The sequence below is a fragment of the Panthera uncia genome, chromosome B4 (genome assembly GCF_023721935.1).
Source record: "Panthera uncia isolate 11264 chromosome B4, Puncia_PCG_1.0, whole genome shotgun sequence".
Taxonomy (NCBI): Eukaryota; Metazoa; Chordata; class Mammalia; order Carnivora; family Felidae; genus Panthera; species Panthera uncia.
In genome coordinates this window covers 10352221-10375572 of record NC_064809.1, presented here as the reverse complement: position 1 = coordinate 10375572, position 23352 = coordinate 10352221, and the positions used below count along the sequence as shown (strand labels likewise).

The 23352-nt window shown below is 38.6% G+C and overlaps 1 protein-coding gene and 1 non-coding gene across 6 annotated transcripts in view; one reads left to right on the top strand and one right to left on the bottom strand.

Moving 5' to 3' along the window:
• The window catches only part of USP6NL (USP6 N-terminal like), a 183420-nt gene that overhangs the window by 76039 nt on the left and 84029 nt on the right, over positions 1 to 23352 (top strand). The window contains exons 1-2 of one of the 5 annotated variants that reach the window (XM_049626840.1): positions 7077 to 9096; positions 15199 to 15263. The exons of 3 other annotated variants lie outside the window; for them this stretch is intronic. In XM_049626840.1, coding sequence (XP_049482797.1) covers positions 8816 to 9096; positions 15199 to 15263 — 346 coding nt within the window. In that variant the 5' untranslated portion in view covers positions 7077 to 8815. Of the gene's footprint in view, positions 1 to 7076; positions 9097 to 15198; positions 15264 to 18139; positions 20422 to 23352 lie in introns of those variants that run through there. One more of the 5 variants, XM_049626841.1, reaches the window with a different exon arrangement.
• LOC125920525 (U6 spliceosomal RNA) lies at positions 13114 to 13220 on the bottom strand. Its single transcript, XR_007457109.1, has one exon. It is a non-coding gene; the product is annotated as a U6 spliceosomal RNA (small nuclear RNA).

The following is a 23352-nucleotide window of genomic DNA, read 5'->3' as shown; positions in this document are numbered from 1 at the left end:
TTTAAGTTTCTCTTGTATTTATTTCTGCTTTAATCCTTATCATTTTATTCCTTTTACTGACTTTGGGCTTTTTCCCCCTACTAGCTCCTTTACGTGTTAAGTTAGGTTGTTAATTTGAGATTTTTCTTGTTTCTTGAGGTAGGTCTGTATCACTACAATCTTTCTTCTTAGAATCACTTTTGTTGCATTCCATATATTTTAGTGTGTCATATTTCTGTTTTAATTTGTCTCTAGGTGTATTTTTTATTTCTTTGATGACCCATTGGTTGTTCATAACATGTTTAATTTCTACATTTTTGTGTTTTTTCCAGTTTTATTTTCGCAATTGATTTCTAATTTTATACCACTGTGGTTGAAGAAGATGCTTGATATGATTTGAGTCTCCTTGAATTTTTGGAGACTTGTTTTGTAGCCCTACATATTGATCTGTTTTGGAGAGTGTCCCATGGCACTTGAGAAGAATGTGTATTCTGTTGCTTTGGGAAGGAATGTTCTGTATATGTCTATAAAGTCCATCTGGTCTAATGTGTCACTTAAGACTGATGTTTCTCTTCTAATTTTTTGTTTTGATTTATCCATTAATGTGAGTGAGGTGTTAAAGTTTGCTACTTTATCAGATTGATGTCAATTTCTCCTTTTAGGTCTGTTAATATTTGCTTTATATATCTTGGTTGCATGTATGTGTGTTGCATGCCTACATACTTATATATGGTATGTCTTCTTGTTGGGTTGATTCCTTTATCATTATGTAATGGCCTTCTTTATCTACTATTACAGTCTTTGTTTTAAAGTCTATTTTTTCTGCTATGAATATAGCTACTCCAGCTTTCTTTTCATTTCCATTTGCATGGAATATCCTTCTTTTTCAGTCTGTGTGTGTTCTTCTGATGTGAGTCTCTTGTAGATAGCATATAGATATTTTTTTAATTCACTCAGCCATTCCATGTCTTTTTATTGGAGAGTTTAATCTATTTATATTCAAAGTAATTATTGATAATTTAAAGTAATTATTGATAGAGATATACTTCTTGCCATTTTGTTCACTGTGTTTTGGCTGTTTTCATACCTCTTGTCTGTTCCTTTCTTTTTCTCTTTCTCTCTTGACCTGTGGTTTGATGGCTTTCTTTAGTGTTATGTTTAGATTCCTTTGTTACTTTCTTTTGTGTATTTACCGTAAGTTTTTGCTTTGTGGTTACTGTGAGGTTCACATATATCTTCTTCCGTATATATGATCTGATTTTAGTTAAATTTGAGTACATTCCAAAACTTTACATGGTTTTCTCCATGCCCTGCACATCTTCTATTTTTTTGTCCTATTTTACATCTTTTTATGTATCTCTTAACTAATTACTGTAGTTTTAGTTGCTTTTGCTATTTTTGTCTTTTAACCTCCGTATTTGCTCTATAAGTTACTGGTCTACTACCTTTACTATATATTTACCTATTCTATTCTAGTAAGGTTTTTACTTTTGGATGTTTTCTTGTTATTAATCAGTGCCATTTCTTTTTGGTTTAGGGAACTCTCTTTAACATTTCTTGTAAGACCAGTTTAGTGGTAATACTCCTTTAGTTTTTGTTTATGTGGAAAATGCGTGATCTCTCCTTCAATTCTGAAGGATAAGTCTTGCCAGGTAGAGAATTCTTGGAAATTGGAAGTTTTTTCATTTTAGCCTTTGAATATGTCATGCCACTCTCTTCTGGCCTTCTGAGTTTCTGCTGAAAAATCTCCTTTAGCCTCATGGGATTTCCTTTGTGTGTAATTAAGATTCTCTCTTTATCTTTTAACTTTTACCATTTTATTTATTTATTTTTTTTATTAAAAAAATTTTTTTTAATGTTTATTTATTTTTGACAGAGAGACAGAGTACAAGTGGGGGAGGGGCAGAGAGAGAGGGAGACACAGAATCCCAAGCAGGCTCCAGGCTCTGAGCTGTCAGCACAGAGCCCGACGCGGGGCTCGAACCCACAGACCATGAGATCATGACCTGAGCCAAAGTCGGATGCTCAACTGACTGAGCCACCCAGGCGCCCCTTTATTATTTTTTTAAATTATTATTATTATTTTTTTTGAGAGAGAGAGAGAGAGAGAGTGTGAACAGGGGAGGAGTAGAGAGAGAGGGAGATACAGAATCCAATGCTGTCAGCACAGAGCCCAACACCGGCTTGAAACCCACAAACTGTGAGATCATGACCTGAGCTGAAGTTGGACACTTAACCTACTGAGCCACCTAGGCGTCCCTAACTTTTACCATTTTAATTATAATGTGCCTTAATGTAGATCACTTTGTGTTCATCTTTTTTGGAACTCTCTGGGCTTCCTGGACCTGTATGTCTGTATGTCTGTTTCATTCTTCAGATTAGGAAAGTTTTCAGCTATTTCTTGAAATAGGTTTTCTGGCCCTTTTTCTTGCTCCTCTCCTTCTGGGATCTCTATAATGTGATTGTTAGTCTACTTGATGTTGTCACAAAAGTCCCATAAGTTATCTTTGTTTTATAGAAATTCTTTTTCTTCTTGCTGTTCTTTCTGGATGAGTTCTGTTGCTTTGTTTTCTGGCTCACTGACTCGATCTTTGCTCCATCCTGTCTGCTCTTGAATTCCTCTAGTTTTTTTCAGTTCAGTTATTGTATTCTTCAGCTATGTAACTGCTGTTTGGAACTTTATTATATTTTTTATCTCTTTTTTGAGGATCTCACTGTGTTCATCCATTCTTCTCCTGAGTACAGTAAGCATCTTTATGACCATTACTTTGAAATCCTTTTGGGTAGATTGCTTATCTCCATTTCATTAATGTCTTTGCCTGATGTTTTTTTCTTGTTCTTTCTTTGGGATATATTCCTCTGTCTTTTCATTTTGCTTCTTTGTGCTTGTTTTTATGTATTAGACAAATCAGCTGCTTTTCCCAGTCTTGAAGGAATGACCTTGTGTAGGAGATTTGATGGTGGAACCCAGAAGCGCAACCCTGTCTCACCATCCAAGCTGGACACCCAAGGGGTGTTCCCTGTGTGGGCTGCATGCACTCATCTCATGTGGCATAGGGGTGGACACGGCTGGCACCTGGCCCAGCTGTGATTTGCTGGATGTGCTGTACGGGTGGATGGGTTTTCAATTGGGTGCCTCACCGGCTCTAACAGGTTAGAGAGATAGTTCCAAGATGGAGCCTGCTGGTGCTGACATTAGCAAGGTAGGATGGGGTTGCAAATATGGCACCCACTAGTGTCTCCATCCCTGAAGAAAATCACAGTGGTTTCCTGCCTGTCTGGCAGGTGCTTTAAAATTGACAAGTGGGTCTCCACATATGATTTAGGCACTTTTCAAACTGGTGTGTTTGCACTGGGTCCTGCGGTGAATGAGTCTATATAAGAGCTCCTTAAGAGTGGGTTCTCCATTGGGGCGCCTGGGTGGCGCAGTCGGTTGGGCGTCCGACTTCAGCCAGGTCACGATCTCGCGGTCTGTGAGTTCGAGCCCCGCGTCGGGCTCTGGGCTGATGGCTCGGAGCCTGGAGCCTGTTTCCGATTCTGTGTCTCCCTCTCTCTCTGCCCCTCCCCCGTTCATGCTCTGTCTCTCTCTGTCCCAAAAATAAATAAAAAACGTTGAAAAAAAAAAAAAAAAAAAAAGAGTGGGTTCTCCATTCCCTATAGTTTTATTGCTTTCCTGGATACAATCCCTGTTGGTTTTCAAAGCCCAGTGATTAGTGTATCTTCTTTCATTCAGGATCTAAGGGTTGAGTGCCTGATGTGGAGCACAAATCCCTCACTTGTCAGGGAAAAGTTCTGTATTCTTGAAATCCCTTCTGAGTGTGGTTTTTCTTTGCTTTGCCCCCTCCCCTCCCCCGCCCCCCTCCCCCTCTCCCTCTTTCTCTCTTCTCCTTTCCTGCCTTTCCAGTCCTTGATGCTGTCATTTTTGTTCTTTGTTGTGAAGGCTCTTTTCATCCAGTTTTCTGGTCTTTATCAGAGGAAATTATTCCATAAGTAGTTATATATTTGCTGTATCCATGGAAGGGAGGGAGTTCAGGATCTTAATATGCTGCTGTCTTGAGCCAGCCTACCAGAAGATAGGTTTTATTTGGGTGTTAGAAATGTATTTGATAAAGTCTTATTGGATGTCCCCACAGACTACAAGAAAAAAATAGGTTTTGTAAGGATTTATATTTGATTGATGGATCATATTTAAATTAATTCATTTATGTCAGAGTCAAGGTCTTTGCTAATATGTCCTAGGATCTTAACTTATTCAGCAGTTTTTCAGTGGCCAGGGTGAAATTTTCATTGTAATCATTGGGTTTGTGAAGGAAGAAAGAGGGTACAATGTTGATAGAGATAGCAAAAGTAAGGTTATGAAATTAAGTTTTGTCAAGATCTTTTGAGGCTAGAATGATAGACCAAAGTGAAGACTAGATTAAAAATGATAAAATGTCATGTTCTACACTGTGATCAAGATAGCCCCTAAGAGAGGACTGAGGGATTTCAATGAAGTGTGTGCTAAATACAAGTCTATTAAATGGACTACCAGCCAGGAAAGAAAAGTGAATGATTTAGTTGCAGATCAAGAAGGGTAACAGAGCTGTTATTTTCCTCACATCAGACCTGTTCTTGGATATTTGGGTGTCACATTTCAAGGGGGACTTTAATAAAATGTCATGTGTTGAACAGTGTGAATATCTCAGTGGTTTGTATTTATAGGCTTATCATGTGGAAAAGTCTAATTTTTTTTAGAGCTGAAAGGAAGACATTTCTAATAATAATTAGAACATTTCAAGATGGAATGAGCTGACTTGTGAGCTTGGGAGATTTTCGTCTCTGGAGGCATTAAAGGAGAAATTCTGTGACAACTTATTAAGAACGCTATCAAGGGGATGTTAACATTTGTGGGAAGCTGAGCTAGATACCCTTGAAGATCCTTTACAATTCCTTTAATGTGTGTGTTGTTTTTTTACATAAAATTTTGCTTTGATACCTCCACAGTCAGTATTTATCAATCTTGTCCTTAAAACTTTATTAATAATAAATACCCTATTTTACATGGCCCTTAAAGTAATGCTTTTTTGAACCCAGTTAAATGTGAGGTTCACAAGAATTCTACGAGTGGGGCAGGAGATGTCTTGCAGTTTTTAAGCAGCTATATCTTAGTGATTGAGCGTGTGGCTTCTGGATCCCCGAGCATCTGGGCTCTGCCACCTGCCATAAGACCTTTGGAAATATGTGCCCCTCTTTCCTCATCTGGGGTTTGGTGATGCATTATTCTATATATATGGTGCCTACACCATAGGGTTGTTTGAGTTTATGATCATATGATCATATGCTTGAGAATATATGCTTAGAACATTATGATATGCTTGGAACAGTATCTGACATGCAGGAGACATTTAGTAATTGTTAGCTAGTCCTCTTGTCATTTTTTCTATTTTACAGGTGAGGAAACTGGTGCTCACACAGGTTGTAACTTGCCCAAGTTTACGTCAATAATAAGTGGTAGAATTATTAAGAACTCTGTTGGGGGGCACCTAGGTGCTTAACCGACTGAAGCATTTGACTTCGGCCCAGGTCATGATCTTATACGGTTTGTGGGTTTGAGCCCCACATCAGGCTCTGTGCTGATAGCTCGGAGCCTGGAACGTGCTCTGGATTCTGTGTCTCCCTCTCTCTCTCTGCCCCTCCTCCACTTGCACTCTTTCCCTTTCTCTCAAAAATAAATAAACATTTAAAGGAAAGAATTCTGCTGAACTGAACAAAAACAAAATCAGAAATGGAGTAAAATTACCGATATATGGACTAATTTTGTACTAATTTGTATAACAGTATTGATTTCATTTTAATTTGTTAAATGAATCATCAGACTGTTGTGAATCTATTACTATAGATTTTGGGGAAAGCTCTGGTTTGCATATGTTTACATATATACACACATTCCAGACATAATACAGTAAGAAAATGCTTTCTAAAGCATATTGTAAATAAAGAAAACTACACTTTCCAAAAGATTTATGGTGCTTGATAGCATTTAAAAGGAAAGAGTTAACTTTGGTTTGTGTTGGCATTCCAGTATACTTGCTAAGCAATTTGAGCTTCTTATTTCTAGATGTGCTGTTAAGATTTCTAGAGGGATATAAGTCAAACTGAAGGCATCTCCTAGAAGAAAAGTCCAAATTGTCTCTTATTTATAGGGTTGAAATAAACAAAAATGATCTCACTAGAACTGTTCTATCTTTAATCACCTCTTATAATAATTTATTAAATGCTCTGTAGTTTTCTAGTCATGTGAGAGACAGTTTACATGGTATAGTAACATAGTTGTCCTCTGCAGATTGTATGATGTGCTTTAAGAAAGATGATCACTTTTGCCTTTCTCTCCTTGGCTGGCAAGGTCCTGTGGGGAACACATCTCTTATGGTAATGATTCTTTTATTCATTTACAAGGTTGTAAACATCTTGAGGGCAGATATTGTGTCTTAATAATCTATGTTTCTCAGTACTTGCGAAGAGCCTTTGTCTATAGTGAGTTTGTGAAATTGTCAAAGCATTGATGGTTTTATTGGAAACCTAAGAACTCATTAGATTGGCTGTATTACAAATAGTCGGTTAAAGTAATATAAGCCATTTGTCAGCAAGTTTATTAAAGTTATGTTCTTGAAAAGAACTGCTGTAGGCAAAACTGCATTTGACAAATCAGTGTCATGTGGAAAATAAGAGTTTAAAGGAAAAAAATACTCTCTAAAAGGCTTTAAAGGCATTCCAAGAACACTGTAAATGAGAGTTCTATGAGACAAATATTTCAAAAACAACCTAGATTTGTCAGCAGTAAAAATCACATTGAGTAAGTAAGTCAATTGATTAGAAAAGTTGTAGTGTGATCTGCTGAGGCAGATTTTCCTGTAAATTTTATTTGGCTTGTATGCTTTTCTTTTCTTTCTTTCTTCCTTTTTTTTTCTTTTTTTTTTTTTTAAGTAAGCTTTCTGCCCAACATAGGGCTTGAACTCATGATCCTGAAATCAAGAGTTGCACACTCGACCAACTTGGGCAGCCCACCCCCTCTTGTATTTATTTTAAAATGTTTGAACTAGTCTATAACAGCCTAAAATTTAATGACTTTAGCATTCATATTATCCTTTAATTTTTACAGTTCTCAGTAAAATACTGACTCCTTTACAAATCATTGTGATGGTTAAAGACATGTTTCTCTGGACCTGGTTTTCTATTCATATATTGAGAAGGTGGGATATATATTCTTAATTTCCCCTTTCTGCACCATCACAGCCCCTCTGCCTGGATGGCCTGCTAGAGGAGAAAGTGCTAATTGGTTTTCTTGTGATTATGGGAAAGAAATAGTTATGCACTTGGCACAGTTTTCATCTCTTTGAATTTACATTCTTCCTTTCCTTTCTTTAGAGCAGTAAAGAAAACTGGAAGAAATGAAGGCATTCATTTTATCGTAAAAGCTGAGGTGGCCTTGTACTTGACTCTCTTCATGTTTCAGGTCCCTGCAGGCTAGAATGAGGGTGTGGTAGAGAAGGGAACTTTTGCTGTCAAGGGAGCTGTGCTGGAGTAGAATTTAATCTTCAGTCTCTTGAGGAGGGGTTTTTCTCCTAACATTAATTATCTTTACAGTTGTTAAGAATTTTATGCCTGTCTGTCTGTCTGTATGCATGTATGTATTTAAAGTTGGGTATGGAGCCCAATATGGGGCTTGAACTCACGACCCTGAGATCAAGACCCTAGCTGAAATCAAGAGTTGGGCACTTAATTGACTGAGCCACCCAGGTACCCCTCAGATTTTTACTTTTATGTTTTGATAAGGTGGTACCTGTACATAGTAAACAATTCAAGATGCACTAAAGGTTATGGATTGAAAAATAAGTGTCCTTTCCATTCACCTACCTAGTTTTAAGTTCCCCAGGGCAGCTACTGTTAATTTTGTGTATTTCTGTGTATCCCTAACCCCCGACAGGGTGTTATATTCACTATTCTGAACCTTGCTTTTTTCCCCTTACTTACAATATATCTTGGAAATGAATCCAAATCAGTGTGTAATTTTGCCATGTGATTTTTAATAGCCAAATTTATGGACATTTATATTGTTTCCAGTCTTTTTAAGTAGATTATGAAGTTGGTCATGCTTATTTACTTGTGAAAGAGGAATTTGGGTTGCTGTTATAAATGTATTCTGTAACTTCAGATGGTATACTCAATGAGTATGAAGGAGACAGTGCTCTCTAAGAAATGTTTTCCTCAATGAGAAGGGTGGCAGGTCCTTTATAATCAGTCTCCTTGGAGAATGGTGATATTTCATGTGGAGATTGGTATAACTCATCAAGTACAGTATTCTTGAAGAGGCTCCCCCCGCCCCCTTACTCGTGTCTTTGAGTTTTACTCTTTAACTGCTGTATATAAAAAATTCGTATAGAGTCTGATTGAACCTGCCTATAAGTTTTGGGCCAGGCAGTCAAGTGACGTTGGGATGGGGGTGGGATGTTTAGGTTACAGTAGGTAGGAATTTTCAAGATATCTAGACAAGGTATTCTCTGCAGCTCAGTGGCAGCCCATCCCTTTCTTTCTTGGGTCAGTTGCATCTAAGTTACTGTTTTTTTTAAAAAATTCTGACTATAATGGTGCTGTTTTCTTTGGAGATCTACATTCCACGGCTATTTTTCTTAAATATATTCCGTTCTGGGAAAATAATGTAGATGGTGGAATATATACATATTGAAGGGATGTGTATTCGGATGTGCTTAGATTTGTTTTTAAAATTGGCTTTTTGAGCAGAATTTGCATCATTAAAAAAAGGTTTACAGTTGCCATTATCTTAGTCACTTAATTCTGAATGACTCAGGTCTTGATGAATGAATACCCAAGTAATGATGTTATGTTAGTAGTATCAGAACGGAAGATACTAATTTGTACTATGTTTATTTTGCTTTCTTATGGCCTCAAACTAATGTCTCCTTTTGTTATTTTCCTGCACACACCTAAGTTTTGCCCACGGAGATTGCCTTCTGCTCCAGTTGTGTGGGTGGGATATTATGAAAAAGAAGAAGGAGAAGGAGAAATGATACAAGTTGGAAGACCTGTCTTTTTTACCCCAACAGTGAATGTGACTGTTGAGGTATGTGCTCTTGAAATAGGTGTACCTGGTGCTGTGGACTATGGCTTTTTATTAACATTCTGTGGCTTTCTGTCCTTGTCCAAATGCTAAGTTTCTACCGTTCTTTTGAGGCCTGGCTAAAATGTTGCTTTGTAGGTGAAGTCTTTTTCTGACTTTGCTTTTTTCCTATTAACGTCTCTGTGGATTTTAAAAAGACATCTATTAAGGGGAGTTTATTACATATTTAACAGTGGATTCTTTATGTGTCTGATCCCCTTAGGGGACTGTGATCTGTATGAAGAATTGCATTTTGTCCCTATTTATATTCACAGTGGCAGTAAATGGCGTTCAGTAATTTTTGAATTAATGAATATAAGAAAACTTAATCCATCTCATTTTTTCTGAGGGAAAGCTGGTCTTTATATTCTTACTCTGACCTTTACTCACTTACATGACTTATTATTTGGTATTCCAAGTGGAAGTTTTACGTGTTCATAGAGATAGGGGAGGATTATTTTGATGGCTAGATAACTTTCTTCAAAAATTGTTTTATAGCTTTCCATCTAAAACCTCATAAGAGAACTGGGGAGCAAGTTTGTTTTCCAGGCATTGTACTCTTTTATTAAAAAGCTTAAGATGTGTTTGGGAAAAATGTTTTTTTTTAACTTTCTAACTTATTAATGTCCTCTTTACATTAAAAAAGAGTTCTTATGTTAAAAAAATATTTTAGGGTTGCTTGGGTGGCTCAGTTGTTTGAGCATCTGACTCTTGATTTCAGCTTGGGTCATGGTCCCATGGTTGTGGGATCGAGCCCTGCATTGGGCTCTGTGCTGAGCATGGAGCCTGCTCTCTCTCCCTCTCTTTCTGCCCCTCTCCCACTCTCATGCACATACACATGCATGCACTCTCTCAGAATAAATGAACATTTAAAAAATACATATGTATTTTGTAATAAAAGTAACTTAAGCTTTAGTTAATGACCATTCAGAAAAAAATGTAAAAGTATAAGAAGAAAATATAATTATATGCAGTTCCTCCTGTCAGACTCTCAGAAATTAAAACATTTGTTAACATTTGGTGCATTTCGTTCTTATCTTTTTTTTTTTTTTTTTAAGATTTTAGTTTCAGCTGATCTCCACACCCAGTGTAGACACAACCCCAAGGTCAGTAATTGCATGCTCCATCAACCGAGCCAGCCAGGTGCCCCTCATTGTTGTCTTTTTTCTGTTCATGGATTTTTTTGTTTGTTTGTTTAGTTTTTCACGGCAGTTGATGATTTATTGTTTTCTTGTTTGGCATTGAAGTAACTTTAGTCTTCACGTGGCACACTTCTGGTGAAACGAATCATTTAAGACCTCTGTAGATCACATCTAAGGGGTTGATATTGTGTTACCTTAGCAAATCAGAAATGCTTCCAAAATATTACTCGCTTTCTTTTTGAGGCCATTAAATTTTGTGTTTTGCTTTGGTTTTATTTCACTCCCACATAGGGATTTGGTGTTTGTGAAATGACTAGAGAAAAACAAAGCTACTTTGAAAGGCACTAGGGAGGCATCTAGGTGCCCTCATTGACCAGGTAACTCACTTTCGTGCCCATAGTCCATGACTCAGATTCATGCCTGAGGAAAACTGCCAATTGTTACATGTGATGTCCCTTGGGCATGTTGAAACTGATGAAACATTAAAATTTTTCAGATGCCAAGGGTGAGAGCTGGAGTGTTGGTACAACATTATATACTACAAGTTGCCCGTAGTAGATGTGTTGAAAATACTGTTTTTTAAAGTTTGATTACTTTAGAATTAATGAATCTTCACTCTGAAGAACTTATGAGTTATATGTAGGAGAAAAAAAGATATGGTCAAAAGGGTTTGAAAAATAATAAATGTAGGACCGGGTTATATTGAATAGAGGGTATGGATCAAAGGCAACTAACAAACATTGGTGGGGAGCCCATGTTTCCCTGTTCCCTGCTCGGGTCTGGTGATTGTTACCTAGTAAAGCATTAAAAAAATAGGTTTAATTTTATCAGTATTTTAGCTGCTCCAATGTAACATTTGGAAATTTTTATTTGCTTGCTTATAAGTATAAATCAGTTCCTAGGTAATTACATTTTGGCAGCTTTGTAGTATCAGTGGATTGAAACTTTGGAAACTTGGGTATGTGAAAGTGCACGGAAATAAGTAATTTTGGGAAGTCATCATTTTCGGATCTTGGAAGAGTTTTGTCTTTATTGGAGGAGGAGATTCACTTGTGGAAACACAGCCAACACATGGAGGGCTGATCACACTGACTCCGGTAATCACTTCCTGGTTATGGTGCGTTAGTTTCTTGGTAGCTTATACCTTATTAATTTACAGATACACAGATATATTCTGTCTCTCTCTTCTCTTTTGTAACATAATGGGCAAGAGACAGGCTTTGGAGCCTTCCAGATGTGGCTTTGATACTTAATGTAGCCTTGGACAAGTTTCATTTTTCTCACCTATAAACTGAACGATAATAGGGCTATTTGAACATTCATTGAGATATTGTGTGTGCCTAGCACAGTGCCCGATGGGTAATGAGAGCTCAACAGTGTGAGGTCTTAATAAGCAAATTCTTCTTCCTTCCCCAGCAGTCTTGGTTTTCTCCACAGCTTCTGGCCAGTTTTCTCTTCAAAAACACCTCCGTGGCTTCCTGTTGACTGAAGGGCACTTCCTTGGTCTCTTGCCCTGATTTAATGCTATTTTGAGGATCCCTGTTAGCAGAGTCACTTGACAAACCTTTGTTCATTCGCTTGCCATTTGATGTATCCAAAGATTATGTGGAGTGATTAAGAGTGCGCTGGGGCCTTCTTGCCTTGGTCTGAATGCCACTTCTGTAACTTCAGTGCTGTGTGATCTTTTCAAGTTAATTAACCTAACAATTTTCTTGTCTGCTAAACGAACAATAATGATACCTACCTTATAGTTTTGATGTGAGGTCATTCGACAAAATAACATACAGGAGGTGTTTAGATTGTACAGAATAAATGCTAGCTGTTGTTATGAGCCAGGCTCTCCGTTGGTACTTAGGTTATTTAGTCTCCTCATCATCAGTGACTTTCATATGTGTATAGATAGCACTTTTGATATTTGTTAGGTAAAATAAGTCTTACACAAGGCTCCCCAACACAAAATTATTGGCACAATAATGGTAACCACGTGAAGAATGTGTGCTTCATTAAACATACGTGCACATGTGAGATACTCTTACATGATGTTCTCAGGAGTTGTCAGGTGAGATGTGGTGAGTGCAGCTATAATCATGAGAATTCCATGGTGCTGGGCTTGGAGATTATGGCACTCTTTTTTTTTTTTTTTTTTTTTTTTTGGTTAAATAATTGAATGAATGACAGCTTCAGCATGATATGAACACTTATATTTATTATTTTCCAAGTTGCTGGCTTTCAGTGGCCTTATATTCTGATTTGGACCTAAGGGCCATTCAGGGACCAAATAATACTTGCATTGTTAATACTTTTAAAACATGTATTAAGGTAATTCTTTCTGTGTGTTACTCTGTTGTTCTAGGTGATACTGAGTTCTTGTTTTTGTATGCCATGCTGGGTTTGGTTTGTTTTTTGCACATCATTTTTGATTTAAATAGTAGAAAAGTTACCGTTGGGTCGAGAAGAGGGTTTGCCAAATTATCTGTGGAATTAGTTATGTACTATTAGGGTGGGCATTCTCTGAACCCTCTTCCGTCGCCTTTGTTGGGTATGTGATCTACGAGAATCTGCTGTAATTGCATCATTTCTTGTTAGCTTCCATTGGGCTGAATTCAGCATGAACTTGTAGTGAACATAACTGCATGCTTACAGTTCTGAATGAGCCGGAAGAGTTGTGAAGGTCAAGTAAATGCATTAGATTCAACAGAATTCTTCCCATAAACATGGAAATTAATTGTGAGGGCCTTTGAGTTAGTATCTACGAAACACCTGAAGTATTTTAGCAGAGTTAACTTTAGTATCCACTTGGTGATTCGTCTGTCAAATATTTGTGCAGGTTTTTTCTTTTCTCTTTTGGAACGCTTCATGAGTTTCATGCATCCTTGTCCAGGGGCCATGCTAAATCTTCTCTGTATTGTTCCAACTTTTAGTCTACATGCTGCCAAAGCGAACACTGCATGTTTCTTAATCGTTTCCTATTATTATCCTAAAGCATACAGCTTAAAATATAATAGAGGAGTACAGTTGCTTAGAGGGGTCACAAAGACTGTTCGTAGAAGTGGTTCTTGGATTCTCTATATCATTGGACTCCATTTTGCACAAATAGTAGACAAAGTCAGTTTCGTAAGTTTAGAAGGCTACTAGAAAGCAGAAAGCGACTGTTAAGAATCCACAGGAATCACAAATAGATTTGTTTCTAAGAGAATAAATATAAGGACTAGCAGAAATAAGAAGAAATATAAAGATGATCCATTTGTGCTTTAGCAAAATAGCTTGGTATTAGAAACAAGGCTTTGAAGTCAGACAGCCTGACTTTGAAGTCCTGCTCTGCCACTTACTTCCCATAGGACCAGAATGACTTAACCTCTCCACACATCAGGCTCTCCTTATGTAAACTGAGAATAGACACACAACTATCAGAGTAGGTTGTCGTGAGGATTATATGAGATTACACATAGTAAATGCTCAACACAGGTCTGGCACATAGTAAACGCTCACTAGACAGGTTATAAAGTATCCACAAACAGGGAGTCATTACCAAGGAGTCTGTGTCATCTATTCAAACAATCATATTGCTGGTAAAGCAGCTAAGGTATAATCCTGAATTTGCCAGCAACTGTAGGCGGATTTAAATGAGTAAAGTGACTCATAGGCTTGTCTTGGTTCTAAGTATGTGTTGTTGGCAATTTTGTCACTCAACCCTGCCCCCAAATGTGGGAGTTACACTCATACTCAACAACTAGTAATTATGCTTCTCATCAGTAGTAATGGTATTTAAATACTGTTACATCACTCCATATCCTTTTTCTCTATGAATCACCTTACACATAAACGTAGGAGTTACTAGTGTGATTTGGGGAGTTCTAGGGAACCAATAGTGATACTGTTTCTTCTCCTTGAGAAGTAAGACACAAGAGACTGACAGATGGAGATCAAAATGGCTTCTGTATTGGTTGATCTAAGGATGTGACATTAGATCCATTAGGTCCAATGGGCCTTATCAGCCCATCTTGACTTAGACTTCCCCACTGGGTGACTAGCATAGCTGAGCAACCACAGACCTCCCCTCAGGACAGGTGCCTTCATGCATGGAGAACAGACCAGATGGCTTGCCCCCCAGGGTGGCTGAGAGAGAGAGAGTGAGAGAGAGAGAGAGCGCAAGGAGCTGAGCCGAGCCAACCTCAAAAGTCCTTCTGCCCCTATAAGAGGGGAAGAGTATGGGGAGAGTTCTGGAGTGTTCATACATGGATTTAAAAGCATGATCTAGTACATTCAGCCAAGTGGGCAGGACCTTCCTGTCAAGAATGTGAGACTACGATTTTGGGAGTAGTTTCTGGGAGTAGACAGGTAGCTAAATCAGGAAGATGTGGGGAGAGGAGTGGGCTTCATCTTTCTTCGCCTTTTTTTGCCTTTTTTTAAAAAAATTCCTTCCCTCCTCTCCTTCCCTCCTCTCCTTCCCTCCTCTCCTTCCCTCCCTCCCTCCCTCCCTCCCTCCCTCCCTTCCTTCCTGGATATGAAGTACTTGTAAATATGCAGAAGTGCTAATCAGAAATAGATGGTGACTTCTCATTTCTGAATTTTAGAATCTTAATAAAATTTTAAATGCTACCTTGAAATAGAATTAAAAAAAACTTAGAATCTTTTGTAAAGGTGTACTTTTTGCAGGGAAAGTATTTCTGAAAAATAGCTTAAAATCTAATTGTTAAAAATAAATTGATATGTTAAGTGTTGAGCTGGTTGAATAGTTGACAATAGTAATAATTCTGAGGAATTAGTTTCATCCTTTTAAGAAATACTTGGTGAGCAGCGACCGTGTGCTAGACCCTATGATTAGATACAGTGACCACAGGGTGAATGAGAGAACTGTGTTTTGTTCATGGAGCTTACAATTAAATAACACGTCAGTAAATCATATGTCAATAAAATGTTATGGGTTCCTGTTTCAAAGAGAACTCAAACAAAAGAAGCAGTGGCTGGTTCTCCCTTTATGCCAGCAGGTATGGGTGGTTCACCTGGAAGCAGACTGTCATTCCTGATTGCATTTGAGAAAAACTTACCTTCTCAATTACAATAAATCTTTGCCAGTAATTGGCTTTAGGACTTTAAATATTATTTTGTTTCTCCTCTTTCTAGAAAATAGGAAGCAAGTAATAGAAGGCTGCCCAGGAATTATTGCTATGACTATAATTTTAAGCATTTTCTTAGTTATGGAAATATTAAATACCTAGCTGATACTGGGTGCTCCGTGTTTAAAATATTAGAGATGTGCCCTGTTCTTGCTTGCTTGGCCAGGATAGCCTTGCAGGTCTGTGTGGGTCATGTGGGTCACTTGGAGGAAAGAGGGAGAGCAGGCCAGGGGAACTTTGCTCCCTCTCTCCTCTACCCGACCTGCCTGCCTGGCTTGGCAGTTGGGCTTCTGTATAAGGATTTTCGGGAAGAAATGTGTTCTGCACATTGAATGGCAAATTTAAAAACTATTCATTTAAAGTATGATATATAATAGGAAATATCAATGTCATGCTGATCGTGATAGAATATAAATATTTTGAATGAAAAGATACAAATCCTGTTTGTAAATCCTGAAGAGCATTTAAGCTTACTTATTTTGAATGTTTTTATGGTATCAGACCATGTGGATTAAGCCAGAGAAATATGAACGTATTATGTGGATACTTGTGTGACTGTTTTGAGAAGAAATCTGGGCGTTTCTGGGGACTTTTGGGTTCTTTCATGTAGTTTGCTTTTAGCCTTTGGCTGTCTCTTCCTTGATCACCATTATTTGTCGTAGTTTTCCCAGTGAACATGGGAAAGAGAGAAGGAAACCAATGATTTTTTCTAAGATTATTACTCAGTTGGGGGAGGAAGAAGGAGATTAGTAGGTGTTGGGGGTTGTGCAGTTTTTGAGGACATTGTTTAACATGGAATTGAGTGAGTTAGGAGAGGGGGAAATAGGACGGGGCTGGGGTGCGAGGGAATATTGGATGATAGATGACCTCCCTGTGGAGGGAAGAGACCCTGGGTTAGTCTTCTCCCAGGACCACCAGGTGGTGCTTTTGGCCTAGACTCCCCCGGGATCCTGGCATGCTGTTTCAGAATCAGCTTTATAGGGGCCAGTAGGGGGAGGCAGGCAGGGATATGTACCTTGTAGGTGCCTGCATTTAACATCATCTCATACGAAACACCCAGTTAAAATCCGTGGTATTTCAGGCTCTTTTGTGACTGGTGCACCTGCCTTTATTTTATTTGTTTGTTTTTAGTTGTGTTTTAATGTTGATCTGCTTAACTCTGTGTATTTCTCCTCTGAGTGTTTCCTCCAGCCTTGAATCTAGAACATGAGAAAATAACTGCTGAAGTTTTCAGCAGTGGTGCCTAATTAAGATTTTACCATTAAAAGAACTCTTATTTTTGATATATCTTAGCCCATAGTGCACTAAGAAAGTGATCACAAGTAGCTGAAACCATTGCTTAGGCACCACTGGTACTTGGGGCCTCTTTTGGTTGAAAGATGAGGTTGAATGAAGGAACTCTGATTATAGACCAGAATAACTTATTCAAATTATTTCAAGGAAAAACATTATTTGTATTGAGCAGGAAGTGTAAGCCACCAGGAGCTGAAGCATGAAGCAGCTTCTGTCTATGTTCTTTTAGGCTGAAAGGTCTCTACGATGGTGACTCACTCTGCTCTCTCTCTCAGGTCCTGCGTTCCTCTTTGCAACAGCTGCTTTTTCTCAGCTTACTGGTCGTTTCTGCTTCCTCTGTTGTTCTGTTGCCTTTGGTCACCACTGCCTAGTAAGCTCTTTACCTTAGGATGTTTTCTCTTTAACTCCCATTAAAAATGGACTCTCGTTTTTATCCTAGTTCACATTCCTTAGAGAAGACTGGTTGAATAAATTATATTAATGTATTAGGTAGGAAGCTTTCCAGCTACGGAAAAGGTTAAGGTAGATCTGTTGATGTATTGGAGCCAGACTGAACTGTCTGTTCCATGACGGCATGTTGTAGTTTGGCGATTAGCCGCCGTGGTGGGAGAAGAAGTGGCATGGAGGTTCGGAGGTGCCACAACCGGGGCTTGGAGCCCCTGCTTCCTCCCTATAAGAATGGGTCGCTAAGCCTTTATTGGCACACCACTGGGTAGGTCTGCAGATGTGGATATGCACAAGCTCCAAGATGCACTGTTAAATGAAAAAGAGTGAGGTGTAGAGCTATTTATAGAACAATTCTAGTTTCTGAGTAGAAAAGGGAGACTGAAATCTGTGTGTGCATGCGTGCATGTAGATTCTTGTATAGTGTGGAGAATGTTTTTTGCAGGTATTGGTGGCTGCTTTTAGGAAGGGCATTTAGGTTTGGAGTGTGGTGTGTGTGTGTGCAGATCAGAGTTCAGTTTTGGACACTTTGTAGTTGATTATGAACACCAAAAGCCAATAAAATTCTTATATAATCAGAATAGTGTCGGTGTCATATAATCAAAATAGTGTCAGTGTCATTTATCTAAGTCTCGAATATTATGAGGTGTGTAAAAATAAGTATAATAATCCTAATGTGGAAAGTGTCAAGATCACATGCATGCATTTCTCCTACATGCCATACGTGTACAAATGGCCTTTGTACCTTTCTTCACGATTGCCTGTGGCTTTATCACTTTCTGCTTTGCTAGTTCTGAGATTTCAAACAGTCCTCTCGCCCTCTTTTTGGAGTCTTTTCTGTGTAAGCTTTTACTGTGTCACTGATAAAATCTATTTTCTTCCTGAAGACACCTTGTATTCCCTATTCTAATGTAGGCTGGCTGCTCTCTAGGCAACTACACATTTGGCATCTGGAAATGTCTAATTTTAGCCTTCTGAGATTTCATGGATCCCGTGTCTGCCTTCTTTTTTATTCTGTTACAGAAAAATTATTCTGGCTCTTGTTAAAACGGCAAAGACGTTGTACACGAGAATTGCAGTTGGGGTCAAGACTGTTGGCAGTAGGGGAGAGAGATCAGGCTCCACTCCAAACACAGGAAGGACAGGTGGAGTTCATAGCCACCAGGCAGACTGAAGGTTTCAGTGCATGGCGCGGAGGGGGTGGTCCTTGCTACGCTGACCGAACAGGATTCTGGATAAAGGCACGCCAGGGTGACTAGCTATCAGGGTGTGGGGGCACTCCTGCTAAACTGACTTAGCAGGATTCTTGCTGCGGCTGGGCCAGGCCAGGCTAGGCAGGCCGAAGATAGGACAAGGCTAGGAGGAGCCTGACTGAAGTTTGGAAAAGGAGAGAGTCTTTGTCAGTTCTTTTTATTGTTGTTTCGTTTTTCTGTAGTGTGTTCTCATATTCTTTTTAAAAGAAACATTGGGTGGGCAGTGAACTTTGAATCATGTATTGGTTTTCTGTCCCTGCTGTAACAAATTCCACAAACTTAGTGGCTTAAAACAACATAGATTTATTCTTTTATATTTCTGGAGGCCAGAGTCTGAGCTCAGTTTCACTGGACCATAGTCAACGTGTCAGCTTAGTTGGTTCCTTCTGGAGCCGTTTCTTAGCCAGTTCTGACTTCTGGAGACCACCTTTGTTCTTTGCCTGCCAACCCCTTCCTTCCTCACAAGCGCTCCAACCTCTTCCATCGTCATACTTTCTTGTTTCCCTTCTATAAAGTCTCTTATGGGGCGCCTGGGTGGCTCAGTCGGTTAAGCGTCTGACTTTGGCTCAGGTCATGATCTCACGATTCGTGAGTTCTAGCCCCACATTGGGCTCTGTGCTGACAGCTCAGAGCTTAGGGACTGCTTCAGATTCTGTCTGTCTGTCTGTCTGTCTCTCTCTCTCTCTCTCTCTGCCCCTTCCCAACTCACACTCCATCTGTCTCAAAAATAAATAAACATTAAACAATTTTATAAGGTGCTTTATGATTCCGTTGGGCCCATCTGCACGATGCAGGATAATCTCCCCATCTCAGGATCCTAACTTACTACATCTGTAGATACCTTTGCCATATAAGGTACACTCACAGGCTCCAGAGATGAGGATGTGGACATCTTTTAGGGGTGAGGGTCATTTCTTGAGCTTTAGCAGACCTGATAATAGCTAAAAATGTTTTTATTTTTTCTCCGTGATTCATTGATAGTCGGGCTTGGTATAGAATTCTAAGTTCATGATCATTTTTTTTTCTCAGAACTTTGGAAATAGAGTTTCATTATCTTTTAGCTGGAAAGAAGTTTGATACCAATCTGATTCTTATTCCTCGGTGTATGACTTGAAATTTTCCCTCTCTCTAAGCTTCTGAGATCTTTCGCTTATATTAAATACTACAAATGGCTTAAACTGAGTGTAAACTTAATGTGTGAAGTGTCCAGTTAAGTGTGATTAATGTCCGCAAGCATGCCTCCAACATGACTGTTAACGTTTGCAAAGTGGTTTCCAAATTGTAGGTCCCTGAAGAGGAGTAAGAAGGAATAAATAGAATAGGACAGAAAATTTCACAGAGCCGTCCTACAGTAGTTATACACATTGTTCCCCAAAACGTGTTTCACTTGTATATGTGTGGTGTGTTAAAACTTTCCAAAACCTTCCAAAATTTAGCTTGTATTCATTTAGTGTCTGAAATAGAGGCTGACGTTCTCACATTAAAAATTATGTTAAGAATGAAATGTGTTTGAGGGGAACATTCCTACCTAGTTTTAGTTTAATGTTTTCAATCACAATTTTCTTCGTTGCTTTATGACAAAAGTTAGGGCGAGTAGTAAGCATGTGGTTAACTTTGCGGCAGGAGGTGAAGGCGTGTTCTAAAGCGGCTTGTCTCAAGCCCCTGTTTGTTGTCAGATGGAAATGCCGGGTGTAGGCTGCCGTGGCTCATACTTGGGATCTGGCCTGAAAGACGTGTTTTTACCCTCAACAAACATCATCTTTGTTAGAATATCTGGAGTCCGTGTAGCCACAGAAAGGTCTTTTCTTCTCCCTTAGAAACGTTTTCTTTCTTGTGCTTGTTTCACAAATAGTTTAAAGTAGAGCTGCCTTCCACTTTTCTGTTTCAGTTTGTTGCAAGAATGTATGAGGCACCACCTAACTCACCTGGTGTGCTTGAGAACTGTAAAATAATAATGAAATCTTGGAGTAGATAAGTTTAATCTATGAGGACTGAAGCCGCCGTTAATTCCCAGGGCCGGACTAACTGTCTAACAAATGGTAAAGTACTTCTTAAGTTGGAATAGGTGATTTGTATATAGTAGTCCTGTCAGAATGTACACTAGGAAGAATGTCCGCTTTGAGGTTTGTTCTGTTGGACTGAATTTGAAATTTAATGACTGTGAATGACTTGTTCATTACAACGTGGGGTTAATTGAGTGAGAGATACTCAGCTACATTGCCTGCTTTTAAAAAATGTCTTTCAGGAGGATGCTTGGTTCTTAGAAGTTCTTGTGTTTAAAGGGAATTAGAAGGCTTCTGGAGAGTTGTCACTTTTTGAAATGCTTCATAAGATGCGATAGCTGTCATTATCTTCCACAAATTTGTGCCCAGATAGGTTTTACTGTATACTTGCGTGTTTAATCCAGTGGCTCTCTATTTTTACTGCTTAAAACATGCCTTTTTTCTTTGCAACATTGTTGCCTTAGATGTGAAGTCAATAAAAATAATTTTATTTCATCTGGCTTGAATAATGTAATAGAGGTTTTTTAAATTAAGTAATGACATGTGATGTAGGTGCCGAATAACACAACTGTCATTGTTTAATAGGTGCCTGGAACTTTGTGTACACTTGCACACAGACACAAGGCAGCTGTTGATAACCCTTTGTCTTCAATGTTTTAGGGCAAATTCTTTGTTCTTGCAATGGAATTTCTAAATAAGCTTTCAGAATGAAATCAAAGGGAGGATTCTAGTGCAATTCTTCATAAACTTCTCAACTATAGATCAGACACTATGATGCATAATTCAACTATAGTGAATTCTGCAGAGGGATATTAACTTCCTACTCTAAAGATGGTTACCTCACAAGGTGGATTATTAAATAATGTCTTTGCACTCCATGTTGGGAACAATTGGCATTTACATTTAGTCTCTTCTAGGAAGCAGGTTTGGCTATATTTTATAAAATTAGTATGCCTTTAAATTCACGCTTTTTTTAGAACACATTTGTCAGCATTACAGAATTTTCTCTCCACAAGGAAATACAAGGACAAGAAAGTTCTAAAGGAATTTAAAGATTTAGAACTTACTTTATTTGGTTTAGAGCCAAGTCAACTACTCTAACCATGTTTAAAGTACATGATTTTTCTCTCCTGAAATTAGGATACAATTTCATCCAATTTCAATATGACCTCTATTACGTGGTTAGGTTTTTTCCTTTTTGGAAATCTCTAGACTGGAGATGATCCCTGGAAAGCTTTATATTTTATAATTTGCCACAATGATGGGTTCTTGGGATACTTTGCATCTTCTCAACTCTGTACTGTTTTCAGTTCTTGCCTTTATACTTTTAAGGCTTTCATTGTTAAGTAGGAAAGACGGTTGAGACTCCTATGACTGTAGCAGCAATGAAGGTCTGATATAGAATACATTCAAAGAAAGCACTCATCCATTGAATTTGGCCTGATCACCGTAGATATTCATGCTTCGTTGTTCTGATAATGGAAGTGGAATTTAGTAAGTGGTCAACTTTCCTAGTTTGAGTTTAATTTTTTTAAATTTGCTTTCCCTACCCTTTTGGAGAAATGTGAGTGTAATGTTGTAAAACTGGGCAACAGAAGAGGGAAAAGGAATTGACAGAGGTCCCTAAGTCTAGACTAGGGTAATGAATATATAATTGAGTTGATTATCGCAGACTTTTGACTGCATTAGTTCACTGTGAAGATCTAGTCTGCATTTTTGTTATTTTATTGAACCATTCTATTATTTATTCACATTTCCCCCAGAGGAGAGCGTATTGACAGTCTGAGAAAAGCAGTGACATAAACATTTTTTCCCAAATAAAGTTTTAAAAATTGACAAATTCCCATTTTTTTTCCAATTTTTCCTATTATATTGATGATCTCATTGGCCTAAATCCCCAGAGGTGAAATTGTTAGGTAAAGGACATGCCTGTTTTTAAGATTCTGGGGACATATTATCAAATTGCTTTCCAGAAAGGTAAGTCTCCCCCAGAGTAAGCTACTGCAGATTTCCCCACACTCTTTGTCAACATTGAGTAACATCAGTGCATTTTTTGTCAGTCTGAGATAAGTATAAAGATATTTTAAAACTTGTATTTCTTGAGTTTCTAATAAGTTTGATTTTTTTTCCATTCCTTGGCTTTTAAATTTAGATTTTATTTTTATCAGAGCTATACTTGGTTTAAAGATTCAGCAGTCTGTATGACTTATTTTGAAAAATAGCTGACTTCCATACTCCTCCCTCCCCACAGCCCACCTCACAGAAGTAACCACCTTTCTCTCCCAGGCTGATTCGTTTTCTGTTTTCTTCCATAGTGCTAGAGAGCAAGTCTGGATTGCCACTTCCTGCTTCCACAGTCGCAGGCAGTATGTGTTGGTTTCCTGCTCTGGAAGGCGAAGATGTGCTTTTCTTCCCCACACCTAACCTCTTCTGTATGCATGCGCATCCCCTTCGGTCTCAGGGAGTTGACTCCTTTCATCATCACCTTTCTTGGGTCCAACCCCACCCTTCCCTCTCCTCAGGAGCCACCATTTGCTGGGCCTTTGAGGGAGGGGGTTTGAAGAATCCCTGTAGAGTCACTTCAGTGTTTCCAGAGGAATGAATATGAAAGTGTGTGTTGTGTGTGCCATCTTTCACTGCAAGTCCTTTCTTGTGTCTTTATTACTATTTTTCTTTCTTGTGTCTTTAGCGGTCATTTTTATAAAATAATCCTTAAAATTACGGGCTATGGAGTCATGACTGTCTGGATTTGAGTCCCAGTTTTGCTCTTTAGTAGTTTTGTGACCTTAGACAGTGGGCTAAATCTCCAGGCCTCATATGCTACCTATGGTAGGGTGTCGTGGTGAGACATAAACGGGATAAGGGATGTAAAGAGCTTTTCACAGTACCTGCTGCCAGGCAGTATCGTCCTGTCTGCCAGGGAGTTAGTGAGAGCACAGATGTGGTTGTGGCTGTTATTGTTACTCT